Genomic DNA, 13,941 nt, shown 5'->3' with positions numbered 1-13,941 from the left:
GCAAAAAAAAATGTATTTATTGATTTGATTTTTCCATTGAGTTACTGCTTAAAAAAAAAAATATTGAGCTTCCTCTTTTTTATCATTATGCGAATTTCATATAATTAGTGAGTCAAAATAAGATATCTGTTTTAACCATTGAAAAGAGCCATCTATCTAAAGCATTAAATAATTACCTTCATAGTGCAATATATTTAGGGTGAAATCAGTACCCACAATTAATTTTGTTCAGTATTTATAAAGAAAGTGTAGGAAATTGTAGATACCACAATAAAAAAATCTTTTTCTCTTAAATTGCTATATAAGGCAGATATTAAATATAACTCATCTACTAATAGAATAAAATATATAAGTTACTGCTGTGCCAAAATACATACCTTGCATTACATTTTATATGTTGCCAGTATAACTCTCATCCTACACCACCTCTGAATTTCCATCCAGAATATGTTTCCTATCTAGGCGACTGTTGTTTACAGATATCTTGTTTCCTTTTCTTTCTGCAGCTGATAATTTAGCAGTTCTATTTTAGTGTATGTTCTCCCCTAAGTGCATAAAGCACTTCTGACTGTTTACCCTTAAAGCTCCAGAGAGTTGGGAAAACCTCCAGACTGCTGCTGTTTATTGTACACACATGCACTGTTAAGGGTTTATTTTCAACGGGAGGGAGACAAGCGCAGAGATAAAGACTAATGGTGCATATCACTCTACCAGCACATCTTGCTGAACAGCACAGCATATAACCTATTTTACATATATATATTTATATATTTACTTTTAAATTGATTCTATTTTCTCATATGTACTAATTTGGCCCTTGGTGGTGATAGTTCACTTCGTGTTTGTAGTTTCTGCTACTAGTACAAAAATCCCTGTTTGATTTTCTTCGCTGTGTGGTAGCTGTAGCAGTCAAAATTACAGGCTAATGGTGAGACAAGCAGCTTATAATGTATGATAATCAATACTCAAAATCCATTCCCTATGATGTGACACTAAAGAATTAAATACAAAGGCCGAGATTTTCAGGGCTAGAGGAACAAAGCTCATGCAATGCAGGTGGGTTTCAAATCAAGGTCATTCAGTGTATTTTTTGCTGTTTTTTGGCTTCATATTTAATTCAGTCACTGCTGCCATGTCCAGGGAGCAGAAATGGAAAGTTATTCAATACAGTGAGTAGGAATGCAAGTATAAAAACTGCTTTAAAATACAGGAAATGAGAGGGGGAAGAAAATAGAGCATGCAATATATACATAACATATATATGCTATATGACATATATCTCTTTTACTTAGAGATTGCCACCAAAGTTTGTATTTCTGTTGGCAGTAATGAATAATCTAAACACTGTGAAAGACCCTTCCTCATACCAATGTATGTGTATGCATGTGTGTGAGAGCTAAAAATATAAATCTTCAAACATAACTTGGTTGTAATAAATTAACCTAATGAGTGTTGAAAATCTCAAAGCATAGCTTTTGGCACAGAACAGAATACCTACTGAATAAGTTTGCAGTACTTATTTCTAGTGACTGAGAACTTCTCTGAACTTTACCTTTCATCTGAGCTTGTTTGTTTCAATCTTAGTTCAGGGAATATTTATTTTTTAAAAGAAATACAGTTCAGTTGAGTTCTAGAAAGAGTCAGTGTGAAAATAGAATTTTCTACTTCTATATTTCATATAGATATATATATGGATGTATAAATGTGTGTTGTCAATGTACAGAGCAGAGAATTACATATATATATATATATATATATATATATATATATGAATATTTATTTAATTTTTTAAAGATAATATGACATAGAGCTACTACCTGAAAGACAGAAAGAATTTTCCTGCTACAGATGGCTTTTTTGTGGTATAATGAAATAGATTGTAATGTTGGGTGATTTTTTGTGAGAAAGGAAAGAGCAAAGAGGAATCTTGCTCTGACAGAGTAATTGAAAAGAGAGAAGCAGAGAAAAGTACTGGTCCATTGATTGTGCAATTCTGAGCATTTTATGGTAGCTAACATGCAGCAGGGTTTTATTTTTGTCTTTTGTTATAAAGCAACAAAATTGTTTACAAATATCCATAAAAGGATAGTTAAGCTTGCAACATAAAAGTTAGTTGGAAAGCTGATTAGTTGTTTAGGTAAACTTTTAAAAGTGCCAGAAATCTTTTACTCAGAATTCTCATGAAGTCTATATGAGAGAAAAAATAACTTTAGATACTGTTAGGGAAAATCCTGAAGAAAGCCCCTTTTTCTCCTATTTCTGTAAGTCCACATTAAAAGTTAGAGGCTGAACTTGCTGCAAGTCTACTCTGAAGGATCAGGAAGATCCAATGTGTTTTTAAAAATACATTGGTTTTGTTTGTTTTGCGGAGTTTTATGTTTCTGAGTGATTTTTTTTTTGGAGCAGGAGGAGGTAGTTTTGTTGTTTGGGGATTTTTTTTTTTTAGGGTGATAGTGAGAGTAGCAGTTTCCCTTGGCTGTCTTAAAGCAGCAGCTGTTTGATGCTGTAGAAACTCCAGAAAACTAGATACAGAGAACTTTAGTGGAGGTGAACTAATGGGTGGAATGAGGTGTATAGCTATGTCCTTCATTTGTATGGCTCCCATTTCATTGAGCAATTGCCACACATATGTTGTCTCTGTGGTTATGCATACCAATGCCATCTCATTCAAGTGAAGTAAAATCAAACACAACAAACTTAAATTTCTTCCTCAAAATCTTTTCAGTTCTGCCACTTTGTTACAGTCCTCAGGTTGGGGTTATTTTACTCCTGCTTTTCATCATAATTTTAGTTTTTATTGGATACTAAAACCAGCATGTGGATTAGTTTCCTTTGGAGATCATACAACCATTGAATGGTTTGCATAGAAAGGACCTTGAAATATCTACCATGGGCAAGAATGTCCCTCACTAGATCAGGTTGCTCAAGGTCCTGTCCAACCTGACTTTGAAGTGATGGGACATCGACAATTTCTCAAGGGAATCTGTTCCAGTGTCTCCCTACTCTTATATCAAAGAGCTTCTACCTCATGTACAAACTAAAAGAAATCAGATTAATGCTTTCTTTTAGTTTATGCAGCCCAGGACACACACAATTGGCTGTCTGGGCTGTGAGCACAGGCTGCTGGCTCGTGTCCAACTTTTCATCTACCAGTAGCCTCAATCCTTCTCAACTGGTCTGCTCTCAATCTGTCCATCCACCATTCTGTAATGATACTGACTTCTCCAACTCAGATGCAGGACCTTGCACTTGGACTTGTTGAACTTCATTATATTCATGTGGCCCCCACCTCTCAAGCCTGTCAGTCCTTCTGATGGAATCCTTTCCCTCCAGCGAACCAGATGCACCACTCAGTTTGTTGTGATTCTAGGGTGCACTCAGTCCCATTGTCCATCTCATTAGTGCAGATAATAAATAATGTTGGCCCCAATGTGGACCCTGGAGGGACACCTCTCATTATGGTTTCCACTTGGACATAGAGCCATTGACTGCAGCTGTTTGCATGTGACCATCCAGCCACTACCTTATTGATTTGACAATCCATCATCAAATCCATCAGTCTCCAATTTAACACCAAGAATATTGTGGCCATATCAATATTTGACCATATCAAAGGCCTTACAAAAGACTTTACTGTGTCCACTGATGCATTCAACCCATCCTAGAAAGCCAACAGATTAGTCAGACACGATCTGTCCTCAATGAAGCCTTGTTGTCTGTGTCTAATCACCCCCCTGTCTTCCATGTTTTGATATATCTTCCAGAAAGACATGTTCCATGGTTTTACCAGATACACAGCTGAAGCTGGCTCACCTCTATGAATTTCATGTTTAAGGCCCCTATGTTACATCCTTTTCCTCAACAATCACTTTGTTCTCTTGTCCCTGTATGTAATTCTCACTTGCTTTTAGTATTTTTTCAGGGTTTACACCAGACTTAGATTTTTAAGGCCTTCAAGGAAGGGAGCTCATATACAGAATGACACTTTTTCATACTACTGTATCACTAACAGCTATCAGTTCTGAGCAAATTAGCACAGTTTAACATCACTGTGACATAATACAATTTTAGTTTAATTAAAGTCCTATTTATTCATATCTTTTTAGAAATGTGAAAAATGATTTATACGCTTGGATTCCCTTAGATCATCTTTGGTGTTTCTTTTGTCATGTTTCTGCAGTGCAATCATTCATTAATCAGGTGATCATATACGATTACTAGGAATTTATTTTCTAATTTTGAAAGATGATGATTGCTTATATTCTCCCCATCTTTGGCTCAACATGTTTGTTCTGCTTTTCTGAAGACTTGTTCTGCATGTCTGTATGTGTGTTTCATCCTTATATTTAAAGGTATGCTAACAGTTTTTGGTCTAACTGGAATTCCATGCAGTTTTTAAATACTAAATTCCTCAAAAAATGAGTATTGAACCCATATGCCTATTTTGTGAAAGAAAAATTATTAAGATCAATGTATAGTTAACTGAAACGTAGAGACGATAAAGGATTTATACTATTTATTATTTTTCTTTTTCCTGATAGTTGGTTAGAGTTGTGAGTACAATTATAAGACAGTAAATATTGGCCCAAATGTAACATATTTAATGCAAATGACACTCAAGCCAAGGTTTTTAAACCAGAAAGTTTTCTTTGAATTGTAGAATAAGTACCAAAACTTATGTTCTAAAAGTGTAGCAAGGGAATCTCATTTAGCTATATTCTTTGAAAGAAATAAGGATATAGAAATCCTATCTGAAGACATCATCAGTTCAAACAGTGTGTCACCATTTGTCATTCTTCCAAATTGTATGTATTGAGCTAATCCATTTTCACTTAGTTGCACCAAAACAAAAAAGGAGAAAACTGATTATATGATCCATACTCATGTCTAATAAAATTGCAATATGCGCTTTTTGACAAGCTTATATTTAATGCATACCGATGGAAGATTCTAGTTCTCTGTTCTCAGCAGGAAAAGTAGGCTTTTCAAGAAAACCTTTTTATTTTGTGACTGTCACACAACATAGCAATTACAAATGAAATGGAGGTGACAAAAACGAAAAAACAGCTTGCTGATTTTTATGAAGTGTTTGTATTTCCAGAAAGGCAGTCACTGCTCAGTTATTTGATTTGAAAAATTAATCCTTATAATTCTTTTTGAGTTCCCTAAGTACGGTTCACTCCTTTCTAGCATGAGTTTTACAGAATAAAGCCTAAAAGATTCCTACAGCAGATTATTTTACAGATGAAGCTCAATTCCACTGAGAATGAGTCTCTAATGACCCCTTTATACTTCCATTGGGCTATGTGAATGCTTTAATATGTGGAGAACAGAGTTAAATAAATCTATTGTCTCAACTAACAGGTTTGTGCAAACCTTCTGAAATATTTTAATTGCAACTTCTTCTTTTTCTCCATAATTAAGAAACCAGATGTCAAGTAAGCCCATCATATGATGATCATCGCCTATTCATTAGCCTAAATAAATCCACTTATAATTAGAGTTTTTTCTCTTTCTCCTTTGTTTTGCAGAACAAGAAGAATGTGTTAACTGCACAGATGAATGCAGAGTGCTTGGTCATTCTGACAGGTGTTGGATGCCACAGTTCCCTGCAGCCAGTCAGGCTGAGAATGCAGATTATCGCACAAATCTCTTTGTACCCACAGTTGAAGCTAATGTTGAGACTGAGACATATGAAACTGTGAATCCCACTGGGAAAAAGACTTTTTGTACATTTGGGAAAGACAAGAGAGAGCACACTATTCTCATTGCCAATGTTAAACCTTACTTAAAAGCCAAACGTGCCCTGAGTCCTCTGCTTCAGGAGGTTCCCTCAGCATCGAGCAGCCCAACCAAGACATGCATTGAGCCTTGCACCTCAACAAAAGGACCACTGGATGGTTGTGAAGTGAAATCAGGAGCCTTGGCTGAAGCAAGCAGCCAGTACTTGTCAACTGACAGTCAGTATCTATCGCCCAGTAAACAGTCAAAGGACTCTTCCTTCATTGCATCAGATCAGATGGCTAGGGCCTTTGCAGACATGCACTCCCGAGTGAGCCGAGACTCCAGTGAGATGGACTCTGTTCTGGAGCAGTTAGACCGTTCAGCCCGGGATCTAGGCAGGGAGTCGGTGGATGCCGAGGAAGTTGTGAGAGAAATAGACAAGCTCTTGCAGGACTGTCGGGGAAGCGACCCTGTGGCCATCAGAAAGTGAGGGGGAAAATAAGGACAGGCTGGCAGTTGCATTCCTCTTCTGCTGATTGAAAGTAAATAAATAAATTCCCTGGTTGTAACAGAATTACAGGAATGAAGGAAGACCAATGCTGCTTTAAGGCTTTTAGCGAACATCTGAAGTGCCCACAAGTATGTTCTTTTCACTGCTCTTTCTTTTTGACAGATAACACTGGTTTCATTTTGACCAAACTTTCATTAGGACAGAGTCAAGTACACCAAGAACAAAATGAAAGATGTAAAGACAGTGCCATTTTGACAATCTGATAGGAAGGTGTGAGAAAGATGGAATGGAAATACGTCTGATACTCTAAGACTGTCCTCAATAGCTGATGCTGACTTTACTGTTTACGTATAAACCCCAAGAAAAACAGGGTTGAATAATGCTGATCTGTGGTGCATTTCCAGCAGCCACCACAGGCTTCTACTGAAAGTCCTATAAAGAGTTCTTGTAGTAGTCCAAGCGACACCAAACATTAACATTCATTTGTGGTAAACATTTATGTACAAAGTTATCTGCCACAAATATGAAATACGAAAAAAAAGAAAAAAAAAGAACAATAAAACAAAAAGAACCATTCCAGATCATTATTCAAGAAAACATATCCTCATCATTAATGAAACACTACATATCATATTAAGGCTAAATGTAAAATTATATAGTCCATCTTGTCCTGCACACACATAAGCTAATTCACTTGATAAAATGAAAAAAAAAAAGATTTTAATATCTATTTAGCATTTTAGTGTCCAACAAAGCTATAAATAGTTAGTGATAAGTTAAAAAACAAAAGAAAAGGAAGTGAAATAAGGTTTGGGGAAAAAAAGAGTTACCTTAACGGTAATACAGAAAATAAATTAACATTATTAACACTTTTTTATTCATTTGTGGACACTAAAATAGCTCAGGAAAGTGAAAATGTCAGACATCCACAAAAATCACATGGTCATTTAAATGTGCAAATGTAAGAAGATTCAGTGTGTTTACATCAAATGACATATTTTTATTGATTTATTGCAGATTCAGTGCATATGAGCCAAATTGTTGAGTGTATAAGAGCTATATTGTGTATTTTATTAAATTAATATATAGTTGTGTTGCAAAAATATTTGGGCTTATATTGTAAATGGCAAGTGTTGCCTCAGTAGCTGTCAAACTCTATGAGTTTTGTTTTTTCCTGCTTCCTTTTCCCCATGGAATATGGGAAGCAGCGCCTCAGAGCAAAGTCTCTTGTTTAATGTATGGTCTACGAAGTACTGCAGTACATAATCTGTTCAAAATATGTTTGAGTGAGCTGATGGAGCTAACTGAACGGCCTACAAATGCATCCATCAGTCATGGTTATGTGCAAGTCCTTGTAGAAGCTTCTATTGCAAGCCCATGTTTAATAATGAAAATTACACTCGAACCAACATCTGGAACCTCCTTGGGTTTGGCTTTTTTTTTTCCCCCAACACATGCAGCCAGCCTGTTCAATGTAGGATATTTGATTGAATTCTTCAGAGATGCCACCATTTTAAAAGTTTTGATATTAAGTTTATAGAGCTGAAAATTATGTCAGTGCCAATGTGGCATGAGCAGTATTTTATCTGATTCTTTAGAATGTGCAATAGCTTACTGCAGTTCTAGATAAATACTGCTTATTCTGGGGGCTGTTTTTAGTCAGGTTTTCACTTGATCTGAATAATATTTGCAGAATAACTTAAAAGAACTTGGGATATAGTTTCTACTTTTTATTATTGTTTCTTAAGAATGTTTTTATTGCATTTGAAAATTTCAAAATTGAATTAAACTTGGAAAAGAACAAATGAATTTACGGAGTACAAGAAGAAGCAGAAGAATAAAATGTTTAGCTCAGGATTTGTCCCTTATATACTTTAGATACTCTGCTGGAAATACCACTATGGCACATTGTTTAAAAACTATGAATTTGGTTTCTTAAATTTATTCTGTACTATAAAAACATTTTTTAAAGGGGTTGGCAATCTGAAATACCACAAGCCATAGTTTTTTTATCAGTTCAAAAATAAAAGTTGACCCAACAGCCTATTTTAGTCTAGGGATTGCATTTAAATGGTGATCTTAGCTAGTCAGTGCTACAATGAATTGTCTTTGGGAGACACCGATTCTGACAGTTTGCTTTTAGCTCCTGTTAAAAAGTGTCTACAATTACATGCAAAAGGAAGGATCTTGTACATGTCTTATCAAGCTACTCTCCATGTTTTGGACAATTTATGTATCTAAAACGTGGTGTTGTCTGTGTTATATAATTTTGTTTTGGTTTTTTTTTTCTTTTTTGGCCAGGAGACCCAAGATTGGTTTTGCTTGATAGCTTGATAGCTTGAAATTCCATAGTGGAGAGGATTCTTATTGTTTGATCAGTCTTTTCTACGTATTTCTGTGGTGCCCATCACTTCAGTGTCTGTGCACCAAGTCTTTAGCTCTGCCAGTGAGATCCATTATTCAGCAAAATCTACGCCAGTATGTAAATGCAGTCAAGTGATGGAGATTTGTGTATTTTATAAATGATTTTAACACTGAGTAACCAATTGTACAATTCATTGTATGTTTCTGAAGACATAAAAACCACAACATTCTGAGAAAGGGCTGTGCCAATGTAAGAGGAATTTACCTTAAGGCTCTCTGTCACTAGTGATTTACTAGCTTTAGCTGTTTAACACATTATCTGTATTTAGTAGTGATTATTTATTTACCACTCTGAGGTAATTCAGAATTCATGACTCACAGCTTTATAGAAGAGTTTAGGAAATCTTGCTTTTATTTAATTTGTCTTTCAACTGCCTTGTTTTGTAGAACTCTGGCATACTGCTTCCCAGTATAAGATTATCCCATGTTAAAAAATTTATTTCACAATTTCGAATGGATACATAATGAACCAGTAAACCAGCAGAGCTTATACGATGTGAGTTTTGCTGGTTCAGTCAAAATTAACATGATTGTGTGTGAAGGACACACTGCACACAAAAGATTTTAAAGTGTTTTTTTCTCCATGGTATCTCTACTATCACTTTTGGAGAAAGAGGCAGGAATGAAAGATAAAGTTTATGAGTTATTTCTCTCATTTTTTACACACATGCTTTATAAGACTGGAAGGAAATATCTGTCACAAGAGTATAAAAGGAAAGTTAGAGTTAAAGGAGGCAAGTAAAGCAACTAATAAATTTGTACTGTACACTGTGAATAGTGAATAAGGCATTCTGTATCTTTTTTTTAATTAAAAAAGCCAGCAATTGGGAGTTCCTTATACAATTGGCATATTTATCAGGAAACAGATTCTCCTGAACTGTGATTTGCCACTTAAGGATAGAGGTTTCCTAATCCAAATTACCCCTAGAAGTCAAACTTTGTTCATAGTGGAGCAAGATGCACCATTCAAACAAGCTTTCATGTTGCTTGCTGTCAAATGGAAAGGAAATTGCTGAGGTCAAGGAGGAGTCTGAAGCCTAGCGTAACATACATCCACTCATTATTGTTTAATTGCTTTCTTTTGACATCAGGCAGCAGTTATTATTGCATTAATTTAAATGGGAGTTTTGGCTATCAAGATTTGTTGACTTGAAGTGTAATTGAATGAAATCTGATTAAGGTTTTGACTTCTCTGGCCCAATTGTGATACAGGTTGGCATTCTCATTTATCAGCCCCTGTCTCCCCATATGGCTCAAAGTTGCACCAATGACTGGTGAATGACACAAAAAAACCAAACAAAAGCAGCATACATTGTATGGATTTTCTCAACCGCTATTGTTTAATGGCTGTGTTTAATGTGACCTATCTGGAAAATGAGGACTACGAATAAAAAGCGATTACTAATAGTGGTGTTGCCTGCTTTTGCATTCATTAACACAGAAGAAATGTGTTAAACACTGCATACCACAGGGAGCCTGATGGTAATTACTTTGGAAAAGCAACTTGTGGCAATGCGGCTGTTAGAGCTAGTTATCAGTTTGCCAAAAAAATGACAGTTCCTGCTTCATTTATTAGAAATGTGTAACCGTTTTCTCTCAACAGGAAAGTGGAGAAAAGTTTTCATCAAGCTGGGTAGGTTTATCTTTTAAGCAGCTGATGCACTGACTCCCTACAGGCTGTTATTTGCTCATAGAAACATGGAGCTGAATAAAGGATATTTTGGTTTAGTACACTGGTGTGAGTTCACCAGAAACATTATAAATGGGGTGGGGCTGTAAGTTCTTACAGATTGTCAACCTAGCAGGAGAGATCAAAACACTGCTTGAGTATAGAAGTGGAGGACAACCTGAAGAATGCAAGGAATTGGTTTTTGCTTTTTAACTTTTTAATTGTGTCTTTCTTAGGAGTGTGAGTAATTTTTTTCATGTTGCTGTAAACAATGACAAATTGCTGGGAAAAATATTACTCAGTCCTATGTTTGGTTTTATGAGTTTGTTGTTATAATTTACCACTTTCATTAACCTCTTTTGTTTAGTCAGGTTTTGATGTATTATGATCAGATTTTGATGCATTATGATCAATCCCTCAAAATGTGTGTCCCTCTCTGTCTGCTTCTGTGTGACTGTAGCAATGACATACCCAATAGTGTAAAGCCTGTAAACCAGAACTTTTCGGTTGTTTTCTTTTTCAGTGGGGAGTTTTTTGAGTTTTGTTTGTTTTGTTGTTTTTTAAAAGTAATTAAGTATATAGGCATTGCTTTTGACAGCTAAATAGAATTTCAGTTTGTTCAGAACACTACAGGTATTATAAAGGTGTGTGCTATTCCTGCAGACAGAATTACTTTATAGCCATTTCATATTTTTTTGCAAGTCTCCTCTCCAGAAACAAAACCAGCCTGCATCTAGTTAGCTGCCCATCTCAGGCACTGAAACCCAACAAGGTTATCTCCCCTTTTTCTGGCTACATATATCTGCCTTTCTACAGGCTAATTTCTAAATTCTAGCAAGTCTCTGTCTGTGCAGAGTCCTGACAGAATGTACCTTATGCTCCTAATGACCTCACTGGACATGGGATGTTACTTTTACTGTCTTCAACTGTATGTGATTCAGAGCTTGGCTGGATCCACAGTATATGGATGAACAAGTCATAAACCATCCTGGCTTTTCTTTACCCAGAACACAGTCATTGATTTCTCATTTGGAAAGTGGCCAGTCCGTCAAACCGAGATTCTCAGATCTCCTTTAAGCCAACCACGTATTACTGCTTCAGGGTGCTCACTCATGGGATAAATACCCTATCCTTATCCTTTATTGAGTCTAAGACATGAAGGCAGCTGAAAGCTTATTTCTTCAGTTAGTAATGTTTCCCTAAAAAATGAAATTTCTCCAGTAGAAAGGACAACTGTCTGCTGTACGCATAGTCTGATTTGTGAAAGGTCACCTTAGTTTCAGTAGTGCATGAAGAAATGGATCAGGGAATTAATGAGCCATCTAAGAATTTTCCAAGATGCATACTCCATAATGCATATGTTATGATTCAGGGAAAAGAGCACAGCATCTTTGTTATTTATTGTTGATGGTTCCCGATAATGCCTGGCTTATGAAAACATTTAGTTCAAATTTTGGGGAAACGTTTTTCTCTGTCTGGGACACAAATTATTTCTAATATTTTTTTTAAGAAGATTTTTTTCCTAAACACAGAGTAGTCATATATTGGGCCCTTTGTTACTTTGTGAAAATGGTGTTCTGATATGGTTTCCCCCTTTAGGTTCTTAACATTTGAGATAATACCTTTGATTTGGGCAAGACTCGAAAATGTCTGAAAACATTCTGAAATTTATCTTGGTAAGAGGTAATAGTATAGGACTAGCTTGAAACATAGATGATTGGGCAGCAGATTCAGATATTGATTACGGAGGAAAGGAATAATGAAAATTCCATTTCTATAAACATATTTTATTTGATACTTTGAATACTAACTCTATGGAAATTTTATTATAGTGCACCTACTGAACTACTACCAAAGAACTAGGGGAAGAGTTGGCCAGTAATCCTCAGTATTTTCCAAATTAAAAGCAACACTGAAGTTGTATCTGGAAATCAATTGATTGCTCTAGCAGTATAGAAATGTCAGCAACAAGAAATACTTCTTAACAAATTTGCAATTACATTTTGCGACACCTGTACATTTTCCATCTTTGTGAGGGCAGTCACACACAGCCACACAGTCTTTTCAATGGTTTGATTTGAGAGCTATAAAAATGGATCACTAGACTGGTATCAGCATTGAAATAAAAACACCATAGGTGTCTGACCATCAGGAAATTGCATCTATTTCTGTTATTACTGTCTACAGGATAATGTTCCATGCATATATTTTTTAAGCATTTTACAACAGGCATCAATTATGATGCTGCATACAGTAATGATTTCTACAAGTGACCCTCTTAGTCACCACTGCTTTCTTTTTATATGTCAATTTAAAATTCTTTACACTGAAAATTTATCCAATATAGAGAATTTAGAGTAGATTTCTTGTCTTCACACTACTTATCATATAATAAAAAATAGTCATAATAATATTTGTAGATAAGACCTCAATTTATTTCTTTAAATTCTGTGATTTAAAAATTGATTAAAGTTGCTGAACTATACTAAAGCAATATTTTTATTTTCTGATTAAAATACTTATATTTTTATGAACAAATTCTTCATTCACTATTGTGAGTTCAATGGGGAATCTCATTAGGAGTATTGCAATAAACTAGTCAGCTCTAAATAAGAATCTTTTCTTGATAACTAAACATATAGCCTTTTCATCTTCAGTGAAAAATCATTTATTTGGGGATTTTTAATACTGAAATTATGAGAAAAGAAAATCTGATATGTGTATTCTGGAAAACTAAGACTTTTAACATCCTCTAACTATAATGCAGTTCAAAGTAGTGGTATTTCATTATGAGTAAATGTTTAGGGACTTACCTCATCTTAGATCAGATAAGAAATTGTATTTACTCTGAATACACTTTGAGTCTCTATGCTTGAAGATGCATTGGCTGTATGAATGATTCTGTATTCCCTTGTGCCTCATTTTAAATTGAGAACAAAGGTAGTATAAGCACTCCTATATAATTTAATAAGGATTTGTAGAATACCATGTGAATATAGTAAATACAGCAGAGAAGAATGCATGTGAAACTATTTTAGCACCACTATAGTACTGTTACATTATAAGAGATTTAGAACAGAGATTAGCAACTGTTAATAAGCTTTTATCTTTGACCACAAGATAAGCTTCTTCAAAGCACTTTGGCTCTGCCTCAGTTTAAGTATTGTAGTGCTGGTGGAGAGTACCACAATAAGGGTTCTGCTCAGACTCTAGGTTTCTTTTGTGCTGTCTTCCTCTGGAAGATACTCCAGAGGCTGGTAATTATGCCTCCATAATAATTTTCTGCACCTCCATCAGCCAGTGCAAGTGAACCAAGCTCCCTGGTATATATACCAGCTCACTGCCACACTGCCACTCAGTGCTCCAATGTTAGCTTAGCAGAGTCTGTTTAGGTGACTTGTTTAGGGATCCAATATGGATAGAAGGTCAATTTTGTTACCACATCATTTTGGATATGTCAAAGTAAGACATAGCAATCCTCCTAAAGGAAAAGAACACCCACTTTTGGAAAAAAAAAAAAAAAAAGCCTGTATAATGACAGCAAGCACAGTCAGTCCTTTAATTTCCAAATGAATCATCTCTTTTAAAAGATTCCTACTTCTGCACCTATTAA

General features: G+C 35.4%; 1 protein-coding gene across 5 annotated transcripts in view; it reads left to right on the top strand.

Annotated features, from left to right (window-relative positions):
• The window catches only part of PCDH17 (protocadherin 17), a 92,457-nt gene extending 79,780 nt beyond the window's left edge, over window positions 1-12,677 (top strand). For 4 of the 5 annotated variants that reach the window (XM_030962415.1, XM_030962396.1, XM_030962388.1 and 1 more), the window contains exon 6: window positions 5,532-12,676. In XM_030962415.1, the coding sequence (XP_030818275.1) occupies window positions 5,532-6,214 (683 nt within the window). In that variant the 3' untranslated portion in view covers window positions 6,215-12,676. Of the gene's footprint in view, window positions 1-5,531 lie in introns of all 5 variants that reach the window. The other variant, XM_030962422.1, reaches the window with a different exon arrangement.
• The last annotated feature ends 1,264 nt before the right edge of the window (window positions 12,678-13,941 follow it).

The sequence above is a fragment of the Camarhynchus parvulus genome, chromosome 1, assembly GCF_901933205.1.
Source record: "Camarhynchus parvulus chromosome 1, STF_HiC, whole genome shotgun sequence".
Classification (NCBI taxonomy): Eukaryota; Metazoa; Chordata; class Aves; order Passeriformes; family Thraupidae; genus Camarhynchus; species Camarhynchus parvulus.
Note: the sequence above shows the minus strand (reverse complement) of the source record. Positions and strands in the feature narration are given on the sequence as shown.